Consider the following 20,717-nt stretch of genomic DNA (forward strand, 5'->3'; position numbering starts at 1 on the left):
AGGAGGAGAGAGAGAGAGAGGTCAGGAGGAGAGAGAGAGAGAGGTCAGGAGGAGAGAGAGAGAGAGGTCAGGAGGAGAGAGAGAGAGAGGTCAGGAGGAGAGAGAGAGAGAGGTCAGGAGGAGAGAGAGAGAGAGGTCAGGAGGAGAGAGAGAGAGGTCAGGAGGAGAGAGAGAGAGAGGTCAGGAGGAGAGAGAGAGAGAGGTCAGGAGGAGAGAGAGAGAGAGGTCAGGAGGAGAGAGAGAGAGAGAGGTCAGGAGGAGAGAGAGAGAGAGGTCAGGAGGAGAGAGAGAGAGAGGTCAGGAGGAGAGAGAGAGAGAGGTCAGGAGGAGAGAGAGAGAGAGGTCAGGAGGAGAGAGAGAGAGGTCAGGAGGAGAGAGAGAGAGGTCAGGAGGAGAGAGAGAGAGGTCAGGAGGAGAGAGAGAGAGAGGTCAGGAGGAGAGAGAGAGAGAGGTCAGGAGGAGAGAGAGAGAGGTCAGGAGGAGAGAGAGAGAGGTCAGGAGGAGAGAGAGAGAGGTCAGGAGGAGAGAGAGAGAGGTCAGGAGGAGAGAGAGAGAGAGGTCAGGAGGAGAGAGAGAGAGAGAGGTCAGAGGAGAGAGAGAGAGAGAGAGAGAGAGAGAGAGAGAGAGAGAGAGAGAGAGAGAGAGAGAGAGAGAGAGAGAGAGAGAGAGAGAGAGAGAGAGAGAGAGAGAGAGAGAGAGAGAGAGAGAGAGAGAGAGAGAGAGAGAGAGAGAGAGAGAGAGAGAGAGAGAGAGAGAGAGAGAGAGAGAAAAAAAAGATATGTGACAAAGAGACAAAAGGGGAGGATGGGAGAGAAAGAAAAGATGATGAGAGAGAGAAAAAAGGTGATGAGACAGACAAAAGGTGAGGATGAGAGTGATGTTAGGATGAAAGAGAGAGAGAAGGTGAGGATTAAAGAGAGAAGGTGAGGATTAAAGAGAGAAGGTGAGGCTGAAAGAGAAAGATGGTGAATATGACAGAGAGAAGATGAGAGAGAAGGTGATGCTGTGGGAGAGGGAAAGGGAGAGAGGGGGAGAGGGGGAGAGGGGAGAGGGGAGAGGGGAGAGGGGGAGAGGGGGAGAGGGGGAGAGGGGAGAGAGGGAGAGGAGAGAGGGAGAGAGAGAGAGAGAGAGAGAGAGAGAGAGAGAGAGGGAGAGGGGGAGAGGGGGAGAGAGGGAGAGAGAGAGAGAGAGAGAGAATGAGAGATAAAGAAAGTGAAAGAGAATGTGAGGATGAGACACAGAAATGGTGAGGTTGAGAGAGGATGAGTGAGAGTGGGGGTGAGGTTGAGGTGGAGGGAGGTTAAGAGGAAGAGAGTGAGAGGGATGAGGAGGACGAGGATGAGATGGATGATGAGGAGGATGAAGGTGAGAGTAAGAGGTGAGAGATGGTGAGGGGAGGGGAGGGGCAGGGTGAGAGGAATAGGAAGAGGGAGGATAGGAGAGGATGAGAGTGTGGAGTGCCATTTTGTGAGCACAACAAGCGGGAAGGAATCCGCACTGTGTAGTCATTGTCTCTTTCCTTGCCTGCAGTGTTTGCGATCAAAGGAATTTGGTTGTAACTGTATGGATACGAGGGTGGCATGTGGCTCCCTGGTACGGGCATGGCATGAGGTGATGTGCGGCCATTCTGTCAGTGAGCTGTTTGCCGTCTCGCCCGTGTTCATGTCTGCTCTCCTCTGCTTACCTCCGAGGCGGCTGCCGGCATCCATCTTGTCTGGCTCCCCTTCAGCCGTGCCCCGAGCTTCCTTTGTCAGACTGCGAGAGGTGGAAGAGAGGGTTCAGTGAGGCAGGACAGCAGGTGATGTGGACCAAGCGAGAAGATGGGGATATTTTCGTGCAAGTTGAAGTACAAGGAGAGAGTGAGAAACGGACAAACACAAACATACATCAGTTACATAACACACTCACACACACACACACACACACACACACACATAGGATAGGAGGTGGAAAGAGTGGGTGGGAGAGAAGCACGGGATTCTGAGAATAACAGGCACAGGAAGAGGGACAAGAGGCAGGAAAACAGATGAAGAGGTTTTAAAACAATAATAATAATCATAATAAAACCAAAACACTCATGTGTAATCAAGCAACACACACACACAAACACATACACACACAAACACACACATACACATACAAACACACACACACATACAAACACACACACACACACACACACACACACACACACACACACACACACAAACACACACACACACATACACACACACAAACACACAAACATACACACACAAACACATACACACACACGTACACACACACACACATACACACATACAAACACACACACACATACAAACACACACACACATACACACACAACGCCAAATGGCGTTATCTCCTCGGAAATTTCAAACCGATCTGTTTCTGTTACACTTGGTGACGTGGGATTCGAACTGCTGACCTTCGCACGATGGACATAACTAATGGTAATGGCTCCACGTGTCTTTGGGAGGCCGATTTGCAGGAACACGTCCCTAACGTGGAAACGATGTCCTCTCATCGCCTGCCTGCCTCTCTGCGCCGTTGTGCTTCGTCCTGGCTGCGAGGACATTCCGCAACAACAACTACTGCGACAACATGGCGCCTCATAACGCAGCTCGCTTCGCCTCCTGTCTCCCCTCACCTCGGAGCACGTCTATCCCAGTGAGGAGGACGACATGACCGAGTCGGAGAATGGCTCCGGCAGAGCAGGACACGGGCTGTTCGACGCAACCTGGAGCGTGTTGTTGGGCGTTGCGTTGTCGCAATGCGTAGAGCGTCCGGTCAGTGATCATGTCACTGGTTCGAATCCGGGCAGAGTGGACTCGCACACGGACTGGGCGCGGGATCCTTGAAAACGTGTTAACACGTCCCGCGTTATGGCGGCGGGTGTGGACATCACAAGGTGTTTGTTATTCCAGTCAAACATGCTCCTTCGTTTTGTGGTGTGAGTCACACTTGGCAATGTGGTGAAGACAAAATTACAGGGTGTGTGTACGTATGTGTGTGCACATGTTTGTACGTGATTGTATGAGTGGATATTTGTTTGTGTGTGTGTACACATTTGTGAGTGAGTGTATACATGTTTGTTCATGTGTGTGTGTATGTGTCAACACGTTTGTGTTTGTGTGTGTGTGTGTATATGTTTTGTGTGTTTGTGTGTTTGTGTTTGTATATACACATTTCTGTTTGTGTGTGTATATATATATATATATATATATATATATATATATATATATATATATATATATATATATATATATATATATATATATATATATATATATATATATATATATATGTTTTGTGTTTGAGTGTGTATACGTTTGTGTGTGTATACATGTTTGTTTGTGTGTGTCTGTGTGTCAACACGTTTGTGTACACATTTCTGTTTGTGTGTGTGTATATATCTATGTTTTGTGTGTGTGACTGTACACGTTTGTGCATGTGTATACATTTGTGTGTATACATTTGTGTGTATACATGTTTGTTCGTGTGTGTGTGTGTGTCAACACGTTTGTGTTTGTATGTTTGTGTGTACACATTTCTGTTTGTGTGTGAGTGTATATGTTTTGTGTGTGAGTGTACACGTTTGTGTGTATGTGCATACGTTTGTGTGTACACGTTTGTGTATACATTTGTGTGTACACGTTTGTGTGTGTGTACATGTTTGTGTATGTGTTTGTGTGTGCACACATTTGTGTGTGTGTACACGTTTATGTATGTGTGTTTGTGCACACATTTGTGTGTGTATGTTTGAGTGTACACATTTATGTATGTGTGTGTTTGTGTGTACGTTTGTGTGTGTGGAGACATTTGTGTGAGTGTGTGTATACGTTTGTGTGTGTATGTCTGTGTTTGTGTGTGTGTGCACACACGTTTGTGTATGTGTGTGTATGAGTACATGTTTGTGTGTGTGTGTTTGTGTCTGTGTATACGTTTGTGTGTGTATGTCTGTGTTTGTGTGTGAGTGTATGTGAGTGTGTGTGTGTATACGTTTGTGTATGTGTATACATTTGTGTGTGTGCATGTCTGTTTGTGTGTGAGTGTACACGTTTGTGTATGTTTGTGTGTGTGTGTAAGTTCCTGTTGTTGGCTGCCATATCTCCACACATGGGTGGGTTTCAGGAGGTGGAACGGAGCCCTACCAGGTTGTATGTGTATGTGTGTGTGTGTGTGTGTACGTGTACGTGTACATGTCAAATGAGCAGGGCTTATATCTGCCTTGCACAAACACAACTCACAATTTAACCACCATGCCCTCGACCACAGCTTTCCTGAGGAAATGTAGAGACATGACATACAAGGCCCAGCGATTAAAGCCAGGTGCACCTTGAACACTTTAATCAGACATCATCATCATCATCATCATCATCATCATCATCGTCATCATCATCATCAGCATTTCCAACACCAATCGGCCAGACGAACCCAGACAAAGTGATGTATTTGTCCGAGGCACTAATTTGTTCCAGAAACCAGTAAAAAGGAAAGAAAAAAAACTCCCACTATGATAACAGCCAACCAAGGCTGCCCCTCAGGAATGAAACATGTTTGTACCCTCATACTACGGACAGCATCATACACTGGCCTCATACCTTCAACCCGTAGGTACCAAATGCCAAGGTGTATTCCATTTACCTTGTTAGCAAAGCAACAAAGATGGAGGAAGGTTCTAAAACATCTCAAGGGCTGGCATCCTCAATGGTTGGAGGGGGGAGGGTGCATCGGCTACCATCCCACGGGCCGCAGCCATTGGCCAACGCAGTGCACGAGCGGGTTATGTAAGCCAATGGCGTTGCGTACTAGAATGGCTGTTGCTAGCCGGTGAAGACAACAGGGTTGCAGGAGGTCGTTTTGACTTTACTGACTTGTTACAACAAGCTAACTTATTCTACACTCCTTGCTCCCGAGGAGAACATGGGGATTTTTTGGGGGGAGACGCATCGGGAGAAGAAGACGGAGGAAGACCAGCCGAAAGAGGGGGCACATCAAGGAAGAAACAGATGTGAAGGAAATGTGTAAATACCATTTCAAAGGTGGTTCCAAGTGCACTTCCAAACCAGCGAGTGTACGTCGCATGTACACCTTTACAAGAGGACAATGAGAGGGACAGGCAGCCACAGAGACAAAGACAAAATAACCATTTGCCAAATAACACCCAAATCCGCTCAAGTCACCTCCTTACAAAACTTTGGAATGTGAATTCGTCGCAACCAAAGCAGCATCATGGGAAACCGACGACGTCCAACAATAACAACTGGAATATTTTGTTCATCTTGACATGTATCAAAGCATAATCCATCATTATTACACTTACAGGCCAGATAGGATACGGTTGTGTGTGACGACGCTCGGTGGGATGGAGACCTTTGTTCGAAACGACCACACAAATGTAGAGGTAAACAATAAAAAGGGGTAAAAGGAACTGCAAATGTAAACCACATAGCAAGCACAAGCCATTTTCATCACAGAATGAGGGATCAAGGCCACGAGTCCATCCGATGTGCAAGAGTCGCGTTTGGAGTGATGAGGGTGAGGGGCAATGACGAAGAGGTCTTCAAAGCATTACACATGATGCTTGTCATGAAAATGAGCAACATCCCAGCAAGGGTCTCAGCATTAAGCTGTTGAACAGGATGCAGCGACCAATGTCAAACTATCTGCTTTGGGTAACACTGGCAGTCAAACCCCCCTCCCCCCCCCCATGGAGGTTCAGGCTGCTGCTGCTTGAGCCTGTGACTTGCCAAGGGCAAACACACACAAACACACACGAGAGATAACCTGATAAGCCAGGAGGCTATTTGGCAGGAAATGTATCCAGTAAAGTGAAGCAGGTGAGTTTTTTGGAAACTTGCCAGTTTTCATTGCTTTGTTCCCCAACAGGATCATACACCGGGAATGAGACCAAACAGTAAGTTGTGCATCATTCTGTGGTTTAAGTCACTAACAATATACAGAGGGCGTAAAACACAATTGTCTCTGCTTGGCTTTCTTCTCTCTTCTTTATTTCCAATTGTTTCAAACTTCCTTGGAAATGTTCTGCTTTTATTTGCTTCTTATCCTCGACCTTTGCCAATGAGGATTTTTGTGCTTTCCCTTTGGCCTTAAGTCACCGTTGACCATCCACCCCCTCCCTTTCCGCACAAGTTTCATATTGACCACTTCGTGCTGTCGATGAAGTCATGAAGGTGGAAACATTGCCATCCAGGACTGGGGTGAAGGTGAACCTATGAGAAGGCATGTGACCATTGCACACTCTCTCCCATCTTGGATGGGGTCCGCGGATAATAATTAATGCTCTGTCGAAATCTCATCCTGTGAATAATCTTCCCAAACAGAGAGGATAACACAACCAATGGTATTTTTTTTCCCTTTTTACCATAATTACGTGAAATTTGATCTTCTTTCGAAGTCCTACCACTCTACCTTTCTCTTCCACCGGACGTCATGCTACCCCTCTCGGCCGATAGTAATGCAAGCCTCTTGGCCGAGACTGCGTTACGTGTAAGATGGTCATGAGCGTTGCCCTTCAAAAGGAAGACTTTCATAATGGTCTTCACAGTGCTTCCCAAGTTTAAAGCTGGCTGCCGGCATCTTATGCATATTTTGCTAATGAGGACATGAAATCCAAATCAGCTGTGACTGCTGAATTTAGCTTTCTGCAATTCCCATGTAACCGTTATCACTGGCTTTTGTTTGGGTGGTGATCCTACTCGTGGCCTTAAAGGGGAGGTCGTCGTTTTAATATAATTTTTGTTTCGACAAACTTGGCTTGTTTAAGAGCAAGGATCTGCAAATATATTCCAAATTTGTGTGGGACTTCATTATAAAACGTGTTTCTACATCACAGGCAGGTGAAAATGCTCACAGTTGGTGTCATGGGTTGTGTGCCTAATCTATATGTCCAGCTTCTTGGATTCATGCTTTGGAGCCTTGCATATTAGCATTCATATTAGCATACCGTGGCTGCCTTACCCTCAAGTGCTGCGTAGTGAGGCAGCTGCCCACCAGAATTGTAGAATTAAGTGCCTGGTAAACATCAAAAGACTTATTGCTGCTCAAGAGGATCTCAGCATATCTAGATAAGGTCAAAAGTCAATCACTTTCGAAAGCCTTCAGTCCGAATGATCGCAGGACCTCAACGTAGAGTTCACAGTGACCAGCTTCCAAACACATCCTTCTGTGGATAAAAGATTACACCGTTTCATGGCTCTCTCTACTTTCAGTTCATTTGTAGAGACCACTTGGGAAGCAACAAGCACAAGCGCTGGCCACCGGAGCATGGCGTTCACCCATTGGCACAGCCTGGTGCTCTAGTAAATTCAGCAACACCGAATTGCCCCCCACGCTCCCACGAGCTGATGTCCAGATTCAAATCTCAAGGCTTTCCGGATTCTCCTCCTCGTGCTTCTATGTCGCCTGCGTAGCATTCACAGGGTTACCGGCAACCTATTTAAAACATGGTGTGGATGGTGGAACTGCTGGAGGATAGCGTACCCACAAGCAAAAATAACCACTGAGAAAGGAAACAATTAATCAGATACATCAAAATACCAAGCAGGCTTGTCAATGTACATGCAGGACGAAAACAGTAAATATTTACATCAATAAACAATGACAGGCACATGGAATTTGGCAGTTATGTGAGGAGGTTGTGCAGAGGAATGGAGAGCGATAAATTGCAGCGTCCAGCCCCAAAGGATGCTGGACACATATGCACCAGAGTGACAGTTCTTACACCATGCCAGCAGGCCTGACAGGGAGGCAGTAGAATGAATATGGAGGCAACAGCATCTTGAAACCTGCATGTTCAAAAGCTGGCCCGAAACAGACTCCAAAACCCAAACGACATCCTTTGTCACACACACACACACACACACACACACACACACACACACACACACACACACACACACACACACACACACACACACACACACACACACACACACTCCAAATTTATATGTCCTGTTATCTCTCAGGCCAATCATTCACTGTCAAACACACATATACACACGCACACACACACACATGCCAGCACACACTTCCCTACCTTCTTCTCAAGAAAACTCGCACGACCATCGCTGTGAGGGTTGCTGTCTCTCTCTTTGCCCTGCTCTGTCTCTCCTGGTGTTATGATTCTCGAAGAAAGAGTCGCGTGGCCAGATCCTGATTTTTGTGTTCAAGCCTGTCTGCTCCCTGCCTCCAAGGGGCGAGAGTGAGACAGGGGGAGAGAAAGAGAGGGAGAGGGACAGTGAGAGAAGAGACAGGAAAAGAATGACAAAAAGACAAGACACTCGATTGAAAGAGATAGTGTGACAATAAAAAAAGGGTAATTAAAAGAAAACATAAAAAGAAACAAGGAAAGGTAGAAGATACAGCAAGAGAGATAGAGAGGGAAAGAGGGAAAGCAAGAGGGAGGAGGGGTGGATATCTCAGTAGCTTCAGCCGCTCGTTGGGCTGCCAAAGCAGACGAGACAGACAGATAGATATGTACACGGAGGGACAGATGGATGGTTGGACACACAGCCTGCAATGGGATGGTGATGAAGAAAGTCTGACAACCCGGCAGCTCGACCGTCGCTCGCCAAAGCGTGCCCGACTGGGGCGAATGATCAGAGAGGAGGCAGAAGGAGAGCCTTGTGGTTGCGTGCGTGCGTGCTACAAGACTGGAAGGGCCCAGGTTTGAGTCTCAGACCAAAGTATGTCATCCCTGCATCAGTAATGTCATTTTACTCTTTTTTTTCTACCGTTTGTTATACCACATTATCCCCATGGATTTTGCTGCAATTACATTAGCTCAGTGCTATTAGCTATCTGCCCTTCAATAGCCCCCCCAGTTAAGACATGAAGCACACAGTATAGCTGGATGCCAGCAGCTACAGCGGGTTGCTTTCACTGTGAGCGGTTTTTCTCTGAGCCTCCCATCTGCAACATTCTGGCATTGCTTTCCATTTCACATTGATGTGCACCACGAGGGCAGTGGGAGGTAACAAAGACAGAGGACAGATGTGTGTGTGTGTGTGTGTGTGTGTGTGTGTGTGTGTGTGTGTGTGTGTGTGTGTGTGTGTGTGTGTGTGTGTATGTATATATATGTACACACATAAACAGTATGGGGAGAGAGACAGAGACAGAGACAGAGACAGAGACAGAGACAGAGACAGAGACAGAGACAGAGAGAGAGAGAGAGAGAGAGAGAGAGAGAGAGAGAGAGAGAGAGAGAGAGAGAGAGAGAGAGAGAGAGAGATAACACTGATACAAATAAAAATCCAAACAAACAAGACAGTCCTCCCTTCGTACACTTACATCACTACCTACACCCAGTGTATGACACTGATATGAAGCCAATAAACTAACCAAGTCAAGGATTGACTGATTTAAGGACCAGATGGATCATCAGCTGGGTTCCATTCATTGACAGATGTGTGTGTGTGTGTGTGTTGAAAATGGAAGCCATATTGAACAAAAGAGGAGAACGGAAGCTCGAGGCACACTTTTGTCCATCTTTTGCCCCCTGACAGCCAAGCTTATGGGATGCCATGACACAAGAACCACATCTGGATGCAGAACGAGCACAGACTGACAGCCTAGTGCTTCTCACTGCTCAGGCCTCAGGGTCTAAAGCTCTTATGTGAATGCATCAATGCCTTGAGCCACAGCCTTTTCCGCTATGGCAAGCAGCAGGGAAGCAAAGGCGGTTTGGTGTGAGCCATAAATGTGGGGGTGGGGTTCTTTTTCTTTTTACAGCTCCAGCTTGTGTGTTGCAAAAATGATTGGGCAAGTCGTCATACCAAGTATCTCAGCATTCCCTAATGGTGGCAGTCTGTTGATAAATATCTAAAGATAAGAATTTCTCGAAAAATGAAGACAAGGCATCGGCCTCATTCTCAGGAGGCTGGTAACAAAGAACAATTCCCACAAAGCACTTACTAAAGCTCACCCCTCCACCGTTCTCCCCCATTCACCGGCTAACCAGCTATCCCACCCCCCACCTACTCCCCGCGCAAGGCCCAGGCATTGCCAGCAGGCCTGTGGTGGCAGGAAGAGGAGATAGATCTCAGGCATTTTCTCTTCCCTTCCCCCAAAGCAATGCAGCCACGTCACCGTCGCCATGGTTCCTAGGTGGTGGCTGTAGTAAGTGACACCATGCCCACTGCTATACGTCCTGGGATTAATTTTCATGCTTATTTGGCTGCACTGAAGCTGCCTGTTGCAGCATGTTTTATAGAATTGAGACCGATGCTTTTCCTCGTAATGGACTCCACCATCCATGAGCACTTTCAGTGCTAATTAGCATAACATGCATGTGATCAATTTCTTGGACTTCAGGGGTCACTGCACAATGACCCCATTCTTTTCTATTTGGGGTTTGTTTGTTTTTTGTTTTTTTGGACAAAGTCAACTTTGAGAAATCGCTGCTAAGATTGAGGGAGTTTTTTTTTTTTTAATCCTCCTAAATTGGAAGTTCAAAACCAGTATTATTCGTGCATTTCCTGCAGGAATGGAAATAATTATGTGCTACTGACTCTTTAGGCTGCAAATTGCCCATTTCCTCACAAGACCGTTGACCATTAACCATAATAGCCACACACGAGTGAAGCCCCATCTGTGTGCATCCATCAATACTTGTGAGTATCTGTTCACTTGTGTGGATTTTTCGTCTCACTCCGAAGGGGATGCCAGACTGTTGCAATGCCCCTGTCTGTGTGTCTGTGTCCACATATTTCCGACAGATCCTGTCCGATCGATGCAAAACTTTAAACATAGGAGGGACTCCCAATGGATAATATTTTAATGCCAACTCTGACAGCATGGGTCACATGATATGGAAGCCATATTGTATTAAAGGGAAAAAGTTGGACATCATTTTCTCCAAAACCGCTCAACAGAAAAAAATGAAACTTGGCATATGTCAGCTCCCTATGGGGGCACATGGGGTGGTGACGATTACGTCATCAGTGAATTGGTATTCCAGCCATAATTGGTTGAATTGAAATGCTTATTCAAAAATCTGAAACTTCATATATCTGCTCGATGACCCGGATGTGAGTGAAGATTTAAATTTATGATGTCATTGGTCACATGGTATGGCGGCCATATTGGATTAAAGGAAAAGATTTAGACATAATTTCCTCCGAAACTGTTCAACGAAAACAATTGAAACTCGACATGTGTCATGAACCCCCCAATGGGTTTTATATAGAGCGATAACGATGATGTCATTGGTGACGTGGTATTCCAGCCATAATTGGTTGGATTTAATCTTTATCAGAAAAATCTGAAACTTCATATATCTGATCTATGACCAGATGCGAGTGAAGAATTAAATTTATGACCTTCATAACCCATGGCAAGAAACTATGTGACATAATAGAGTGCATGGATGATGCGGGTATATGGGCCATAATAGCAGTGGGCTATAATAGTAGCGTGTTCAGTAATTAATGATGGCATTTTTGTTCAGAATAAACACACGAAGCGAGACTATGCACTCTACAAGTGCCGTACTATTTCTTTTTTTTTAATTGAATGCAGCCTATGGTTGCTTGGCTGCATAAAAAAAAAATGGGGGGGGGCGCGGCTATGCCACTGATGTAGTGTCCCCCGTTACCGGTACATTTTGCTGACCTCAGAAGGATGACAGGCTGAATGAACCCACCCAGTGTTAAATCAGTGGCACAACAGGGGCTTGAACTCGACCCGAAGATCTTAAGCCAGCTACGTGAACCGATAAGCCAACACCAGGCTCACTTGTGTTGATGATGAAATTGCATTTTGAATGTATCCAGTGCTCCATACTGGGCTGTCATACAGTCGTGGCCAAAAATATTGGCACCCTTGCACTTTTTTCAAAGAATGCTCCATTTTTTTCCAAGAAACTGTTGAAATTTAAAAATCTTTTGGTATCTACAAATGTATTTATTTGGTTTGCAGTGGAGCAAAACAAAAAAAAGCTGAAAAGACTTACTAAATCTTAGCTTATTTCACACTACACAGAAATCCTAAAATGGCCCGGACAATATTATTGGCACCTTTTACAAGTTGTTCGAAATAATTAGATTTCAAGCAGGTGATTCGCCTTTACTTTGTAATTGAACTCACCTGCGGTGAGTTGCAGGTGCCTGCAATATAAAAATCACTCATTCAACCAGTTTGAATTGAGAAAAGGAGTCATTCTGCTGTTTTGTGTCAATGTGAGAACCACAATGAGCATGGTGAAAAGAAAGAAAACCAGAGAATTGTCTGAGGAGGTCAGACACAAGATTGTAGCCAAACATGGACAACCTCAATGCTACAAGTCCATCTACAGAGACCTTGATGTTCCTGTGTCCACCGTACGCAATGTTATCAGGAAGTTTAAAGCTCATGGCACTGCAGCCAACCTCCCTGGACGTGGTCACAAGAGAAAAATTGATTGAGGATTGCAGCAAAGGATTGTTCGAATGGTGAGGAAAGCACCTCAATCAACTGCCAAACAAATTCAAGCTGAACTTCAGACACAAGGTATGACAGTTTATACTCGCACTATCCGTCGCCAACTCAATGAAAGGGGGTTCTATAGTAGGAGACCCAGGAGGACCCCACTGCTGAAAGGGAGATGTAAGAAAGCCCGACTGGAGTTTGCCAAAACACACATCAGCACATCATCATATCATCATCTCTATGTTTACAGAAAACAAAATGAAGCCTTCAAAGAAAAGAACAACTTCCCTACAGCCAAACATGGAGGAGGTTCACTGATGTTTTGGGGTTGCTGCACTGCCTCTGGCACTGGGTTGCATGGCATCATGAAATCAGATTACCACGGCATTTTGGAGCGCAATGTTCAACCCAGTATCAGAAAGTTGGGTCTCTGTTGAAGGTCATGGGTCTTGCAGCAGGACAATGACCCCAAACACACTTCAAAAAGCACCCAGGAATGGTTCAAGACCAAACACTGGACTGTTCTGAAGTAGCCAGCAATGACTCCAGATCTAAATCCAATTGAACACCTGTGGGGAGATCTGAAAACAGCAGTTGGGAGAAGGTACCCTTCAAATCTGGGAGAACTGGAGCAGTTTGAACAAGAAGAGTGAGCAGTTATTTTGTTCATCGGTTGTGCAACCAAATATAAAGTCGAGGGTGTCAATAATTTTGTCAATGCCATTGATTTTTATTTTCTGATTTTAAAAGATATATTAAGTTGGGAATCAAAAACAAAGGTTCTGTAATATTAACAGTGAAACGAAGAATTGTGGAGACCAAATACTTTTGTCAATTTCAACTTATTTTTCGAGAAAATTGTGAGTTATTTGAAAAAAGTGCACAAGGGTGATAATATTTTTGGCCAAGACTGTACATCTACAGTAGGATATCTCTATGTTGGAACACATTTACTCTCCTCTCAAAAATCCAGACACCCTCTTGCAATTGAAAGACTTGTTCACACTTGTCTGATGAGCATCATCATGAGACAAGGGAATAGTGTTATTTCCCATTTTCAAAGAATAATGTCTCAACCCACCAAGACGTCATCAACTCAAGAGTCGGGAGCAGCATCATGAAGTGGAACATTACAGTCACCATCAACTCTGACGATCGATCTGGCAGGCCATCAAAAATCATCCCCAGGATGAAACAAAGAAAAAGAAGCCTGTAACTGTTCGTTCAATGGAACACGTGTGGCTCTTTCATCTCATGAAACCCCCACGATGCGACGAGACTGCAGGGAGTCATCGCGATGTCAAGCAAGCACCGATAGATAGGGTGTACCGAGCCATTCACACCGTGAAATACCATGGAAAAGCAGCTCCACGTTAGATTTTCATCCACATAATCAACGCACGGTGTGGTGCAAATGAATGGGTATCCTGGGGGCTACGACTGTCTGCTGTTATACAATGTTGAAGTCTCATGATAGCGTGGTTTGTTCTCATGGGGCTCATCGCTCATCTCCAACAAAACCCCAATTATGGGCTCAAGAACAATGAACAGAAAATATTATTGATGAGGGAATGCACTATATATGGGAGGAATGGTACATTCCCTCCTCCAACCTATGAGAAACTGGTAGCAGATGTTAAGGGTAAGGGACCAGGCTGTGCTGAGAGTGTGGGGAGGCTCTGCAGTCGACAACATATCAAATAGCGTGTCACACAAAGGCGTGTCCCCTGGCTGTTTGTACATTCTCGACTTTATGATGTCATGTCTGAGTGTTAACGCTGCAATTATTGAGTACAAGGTTCAGAAAAATTATTTAATATATCTCCATCTAGTATTTCATACTTTGGCTGCAGATCCAAATAAGTCTTGGATCATGTGCTCTACTGTGTACCGTCCACCCCTCCCCCACTCCCCCCGCTTCCCCTCCCCCACTCATACCCCGGCTCACCCACCACACACCATTTCCTCCCTGCTGGCAATACACTCGCAAGTTTTTATTGGAACCAAATATGCCAGGAATCAAACTGAGAAATAAACAGCTCAGAAGGAAATATTCTGCTCCTGAGCTCTGCTGCTGCTCTGCTCAATAAACATCAAAAACTGTTAACGTTGTGATCTACATAGTACATATGCAAAATTAGTACAATTTCTGAAACCTCCTCACTCCCTTCTCTGCTATCCTCTCCCATGTACTATACTATACTGTCTTTCCCAACCTTTTTAAAAACTCCTCACTTTTCCAAACCTCCAACTCCTTTCCTCCCCCCAGCTCACATTCCCTGCATTTCTCTTTCCTCCCATTCCTTTTCTCAGTTTTTGCTTTCCTATTCATTTTATCTGCCCCTTTCAAGACTTATGTAATGCCGAGCCGGTGCCTAATGAAATCATCTCATCATTCCAAAGGAAAGGGGCACAATCAGAGCAGAGTTCACAAAGCTGATGTAAGTAACTAATTTGAGGAATGCACTCACTTGACGGTTTCATCATTCTTGTAAAAGCTGTGTCCCTGATCCCTGGAAATTTTGATTGAACATCGGGGTCATCTGTTTATTACGTACGGACCATGGGCTAAGTGGGTGGGAGATGTGGGGGTGCAATCTGAATCGAGAGAATTAAAATTGAAAAAAAGAAAGTTGATAGGGAAGAGAAAGGGGGGTTACGAGAGTATGCATACGAGCAGTTGGGACTATGCATACGAGTAGAAGTGGAATGAAGGCCGAAGGGATGAAGAAAGCATACATAGGGAAAGAAGGGTGAGGGGGGGGTCAAAAATACCACCATAGTTGCATTTTGCATCCATAATAGACAGGTAGGCCATCCACAATTCATTTCGTGTGGAGCCTGTGGCTGCTGGTTGCATCATTGCTGGAAGCACAGCTGTGCTGCTGATGCAGTGCCCCAAGCTGTTACCAGTAACCTTGTCCTCATCTTGCCAGAAGACAGGCTGTCAACCCACCTGGTGTTATTTCAACGGTAAAACAAGGGCTAAAACTCAAGACCCCAAGATCTTAAGCCAGTCACCTTAACCGTTAAGCCAACAGCAGGTTTGGTGGCTCATAACTATAATGAATAAGACAATTCTGGTACAAGGAAAAAGAGGCTTGGCTGACGATACTGTACCTGTCAAATCCACTCCCCAATAGTATATTCCAGACAGGATTCATGAAGTCGTTTCAGGCTCAAAGGCATATTCTTGTGAATGGTATTGTGTAAAATTGTTCAAGGAACAAGTGAGTGCAGATAAGACAGTCAGCTTAATATCTCCTCGAAAAAAAAATAATTAAACTACACTTCATGACACTTTCTTTGCTTCCCAACAGTGTATTTTAGAGTTGGATACAACTCCAGCGATGATTGCAACGAGTACCGTACTTCACAACTTGGAGGCCAGCATCACATTCTGCCAGATATGATGGTGAGAAGCAACAGGTTCCTTTTACTCAGAACGTTGGTTATGCTATTTTTCACAACGATGGTGTGGTTGGATTTTTTTCCTCTTTTAAAATTCCTCCAAAGGTTCCGCTTTTAAAATTGCTGAAATATCCCTTTTTGTTCGGTCCTCCACCGAAGGTGGGCGGAGGTTATGTTTTCACCCCCGTCTGCTTGGTCTGACTGTTTGTGAACAGCAGATCTCAAAAAGTTATGGACAGATTCAGACAAAACTTGGTAGACAGGTTGGGTTGTTTGACAAGGAAGAAATGATTCGATTTTAGTGAAGATCCAAATCCGGTTCCGGATACGAGAATTTGTAAAATTTTAAAGTAATTCTTCACCATTGAGAGATGGGGCTAAAAACGATATATAGCATGATATTTCAAAAAGTTGTGAACGAGTTTGGTGTATGACAAGAACAAGCTGGTGAGATTTTGGTTCAAGTCCAGATCTGGCCCGTCAGTGGGATACAAAACGTAAACTATTGAGCCTGGCGGAGGTATGCGCTCCACCGAATGCCATTCTAGTTTCCCTCGCCAGAGTAGAGGGTATTGCATTTGGGTCTGTTTGTCTGTCCGTCCATCCGTTTGTTTGTTTGTTACTTAGCAAAAATAATAATAATAAAAATTGGACAAGCATGTGCATCGCTTCCATTTGTTTGTTTGTTCGTCTGTCTGCTCACCTTGAATCGCCTACAGGTCACAATTTTAAACCGATCTTCACGCAACTTCACCAAATGGTGGAGTTGGTGGTCCGACAGAATCCCATTTATTTTGGAGGTCAAAAGGTCATGACAGGCCAAAGGTCAATAACTTTTTCGAATTTCTAAAATCCTCAATCTTCATCCGATTGACTTCAAATTTGAAGAGGATTTGCATATCACGTCATTAAATTCAACCACCAACGATGTTTGAGGTCAACATCGGCCAAAAGGTCAAAATAGACCAGGTTTCTAAAATCCTCAATTTTCATCCGATTGACTTGAAATTTGAAGAGCATTTGCATATCAGGTCACTGAATTCAACCACCCATTAATTTTGAGGTCAATATAGGCCAAAAGGTCAACATGGGCCAGATATTTTTTTAATTGTCAATTTCCATCCAATTGACTTGAAATTTGAAGAGGATTTGCATATCAGGTCACTGAATTCAACCACCAACAATTTTTGAGTCAACATCAGCCAAAAGGTCAACATAGGCCAAAATTTCTGAAATTGTTAATTTTCATCCAATTGGCTTGAAATTTGAACAGGATTTTCATAAATACAGCCACCAATTATTTTTGAGGTCAGCATATGGCAAAAGGTGAACTTTGGTGCAATTTATAAAATTCTCAATTTTCATCCCATTGACTTGAAATTTGAACAGGATTTGCACATGAGGTCAATTAATTCAACCACCAATTATTTTTAAGATCAAAAGGTCAACATATGTCTGATTTATAAAACTAGTGCGGGCCCGTACGTGCAAAAAAAAAACTTTCAAAGCGCGTGCCAGAAACAACCACACAGGCCGTTCCTTCACTCTTGCGTGCCCATACGTGCGTGCCCATACGTGCGTGGCGTACGTGGAAAAATAAAAAAATAAAAAATAAAAATAAACAAGAATTGTGACGTCATAGCACCATGTCCTGTCATTGGTTTGGTCAATAAATGGCCATAACTTGGGAACCACTTGTCTGATTAATATCAAACGTTGAAAAGGCACATCCACAGGGAATGTTGGTAATTTGGTCACAGGAAATTTGGTCACGGGAAACCTGGTCACGGTAAAACGGTCACAAGGTAATTTGGCCACAGTAAAACGGTCACAAGGTAATTTGGTCACAGTAATTCGGTCACGAGGTAATTTTGTAACGGTATTATTATTATTATTTATTATTCACTGCATTTAAGGCCAGTAGGCCCAAAAGCAGTAATAAACATTTTCATTTCATGGCCGGCAAATCTTGTTGGCATAATGACGTATTGACCAAGTTTACTGACTACTATAATGGAATCGGAATTTAAAAATTGAGAGAGACAGAATCGATTCCATCGATTCAGATATACAGAATATGTATATCAATATATACATACATACATACATCATAATATCTCAAAAAGTTGTGAACGAGTTGTGACAAAACTAGGTGGATGAGTTGGTTAGGTGACAAGAACAAGCAGATGAGATTTTGGTCCAGATCCAGCCCATAAGTGGGATATAAAATGTAAACTGTTCAGCCTGGCAAATGTATGCGCTCTTCTGAGTGCCGTTCTACTTCATTCTGTTTTGCCAAGTGTCACTCCTTGAGTGATTTTTAATTTTTTTCTTGTTTGTCTGCAGAAGATCCTGAGTACAGTTTTTCTTTGCAATCGCTTGCTGGATTGATAATAAATTTTCACCAGAGAAGCAATTACTCATGTAGAATGTTTTAATCATAATTATGATGTCATTGGTCACGTCGTTTGGCAGGCTTTTTTTTTTTTAAATTTTAAACCTTCAAAAATCTCTGAAACGGCTGGACAGATCAAGGTGAAACTTTACAGCTCTGTCCACCTAACCATGAGGAACAAAACCTTCCCACTGATGATGTCATCGGTCACATGGTTTGACAGCCATGTTGGATTTACCCTGAAAACTTCAACAGTCTTCTTCTCCAGAACAGTTGGACAGATCAAGGGGAAACTTCACACAAATGTTCCCCAAGTCTAGGGGATACTAAGGTATTCATGAATAATTGATGTCACATGGTCTGGCAGCCATATTGGTTCAACAAAAATCTTTAAAAAAACATTTCTCTTGAACTGCTTCATCGATCGATGTGAAACTTCACAAGTATGATCCAGTAATGATGGGGAATATATGTTTTAAATTTCAATCTTATGAGCCACATGGTCTGGAAGCCAGAATTATTTATTTATTTTGATCTTTGTTGTTTTTGATTCTTTTTCTTTGAATAGGGCTGACTTGGCCGTGCCTGGATGAGTTTGAGGGTATACGAGAAGCAGCTGAAACTCGAATCCCATCCAGGTTCCTCCTGATGAGTTCATCTTTGCTTTTTGCTTGTTCGGGTTCCTTCTGATTACTGCAATGCAGGACTGCACCGACAGTATTTGGTCTTCCAGTTGATTTGAATTAAATTTATTTTATTCCCATTCTGAATTAAATTGAACAAGTAAACAAGTCATAGCCTCCATTGTTTTAGTAATTTTAAGTTAAAGGGCTACCCACATGAATGTACAACTAAAATGGCCACCAGTCTACCAGTCGGCCATCTTTGATCAGATCGCAAATTAAACTGAGTTTCATGTGTATGTCATCATGAACTGTGCTTGCACAAAGTTTGAACAAAATCGGACCATGCATGTCTGAGAAATGGTTGGGAACACATTTAAGTAACAAAATGGCCACCGTTCAGCCATCTTGGATTTTATCTTGAAAAGACAAATGATGTGCTTATGCAACCCATCATTCTTCATCTGTGTGACAAGTTTGAAAAACATCAGTAAATGTACATCCGAGAAATAGTTAAGGACGTGTTCAACATCGGGTTTTTTTACAACCAAAATGGCTGCCAATCGGCCATCTTGGATCTGATCTCGAAACAAAATGATGTGCATATGTACGCCATCATTTGTTATCTGTGTGCCAAGTTTGAACAACATCAGTGAATGCTTGTCTGAGAAATGGTTGAGGACATATTCAACATCAGGTTGTTTTTACAACTAAAATGGTCGCCAGTCAGCCATCTTGGATCTGATATCGAAAAAAAATTACCTGCTTATATATTATTTGATGTCTTTGTGACAAGTACGAATAAAATCGATCCATACATGTTTGAGATATGGTTGCGGACGCACACGGCATGCAAGCACGCACGGACATTAAAATCGAGACCAAATCCATAAGCCCCCGTTTCGGAGTAAATCCAATGGGAGCTAAAAATCATAAACGTCATGGGTCAGGGTCAGGTGTCCAATCAAAGCGGGGTTGCAAAAAAGCCGGATGTCTTGGTACACGGTCATCATTCACTGCCAGCGATTATAAAGTGGCATTTGTAGTTATGTCTCTTATTAATTACAAAAAAAACCAGTACACAAGCACCACTCAAAACACATGACACAAAACTACACAAACGACACTCAAAACACTGCACAAAACTACACAAACACCACTCAAAACACACTCCACAAAACGACACAAACGCCACTCAAAACACACTACACAAAACGACACAAACACCGCGCAAAACACACTCCACAAAACGACACAAACGCCACTCAAAACACACTGCACAAAACTACACAAACGCCACTCAAAACACATGACCCAAAACGACACAAACGACACTCAAAACACAGTGCACAAAACTACACAAAAGACACTCAAAACACACTGCACAAAACTACACAAACACCACTCAAAACACACTGCACAAAACTACACAAACAGCACTCAAAACACACGACACAAAATGACACAAACGCCACTCAAAACACACTGCACAAAACTACACAAACACCACCCAAAACACACTACACAAACACCACTCAAAACACGCGACACAAAACGACACAAACGCCACTCAAAACACACTCCACAAAACTGCACAACACCACTCAAAACACACTGCACAAAACTACACATACGCCACTCAAAACACACTGCACAAAACTACACAAACACCACTAAAAACACAAAGCACAAAACTACACATACGCCACTCAAAACACACTACACAAAACTACACAAACGACACTCAAAACACACTACACAAACACCGCTCATAACACACAACACAAAACTACACAAACACCGCTCAAAACACACTACACAAAACTACACAAACAGCGCTCAAAACACACTACACA

At 43.8% G+C, this 20,717-nt stretch overlaps 1 protein-coding gene and 1 long non-coding RNA gene across 28 annotated transcripts in view; one reads left to right on the forward strand and one right to left on the reverse strand.

Moving 5' to 3' along the window:
• LOC147034800 (MYND-type zinc finger-containing chromatin reader ZMYND8-like) overlaps window positions 1–20,717 on the reverse strand; it is a 138,940-nt gene that overhangs the window by 110,675 nt on the left and 7,548 nt on the right. For 13 of the 18 annotated variants that reach the window (XM_085889532.1, XM_085889453.1, XM_085889547.1 and 10 more), the window contains exons 3-4: window positions 8,063–8,208; window positions 1,685–1,755 (exon numbers count right to left, since the gene is read on the reverse strand). The exons of 1 other annotated variant lie outside the window; for it this stretch is intronic. In XM_085889532.1, coding sequence (XP_085745658.1) covers window positions 1,685–1,755; window positions 8,063–8,091 — 100 coding nt within the window. In that variant the 5' untranslated portion in view covers window positions 8,092–8,208. Of the gene's footprint in view, window positions 1–1,684; window positions 1,756–2,428; window positions 3,096–4,604; window positions 4,625–4,647; window positions 4,772–8,062; window positions 8,213–20,717 lie in introns of those variants that run through there. 4 more of the 18 variants (XM_085889444.1, XM_085889473.1, XM_085889483.1 and 1 more) reach the window with 4 other exon arrangements.
• LOC147034801 (uncharacterized) lies at window positions 1,746–19,680 on the forward strand. 10 transcript variants are annotated; one of them, XR_015060371.1, is made up of 5 exons: window positions 1,746–1,859; window positions 5,893–5,920; window positions 14,746–14,873; window positions 15,753–15,847; window positions 18,807–19,680. It is a non-coding gene; the product is annotated as an uncharacterized LOC147034801 (long non-coding RNA). The 10 variants fall into 10 exon arrangements; XR_015060383.1 differs by lacking the exon at window positions 14,746–14,873 and having other exon boundaries at window positions 1,756–1,859; XR_015060378.1 differs by lacking the exons at window positions 1,746–1,859; window positions 5,893–5,920 and adding an exon at window positions 5,326–5,843.

This window comes from Eptatretus burgeri, chromosome 1 (assembly GCF_056783735.1).
Source record: "Eptatretus burgeri isolate ZD-2024b chromosome 1, Ebu_testis_v1, whole genome shotgun sequence".
NCBI lineage: Eukaryota > Metazoa > Chordata > Myxini > Myxiniformes > Myxinidae > Eptatretus > Eptatretus burgeri.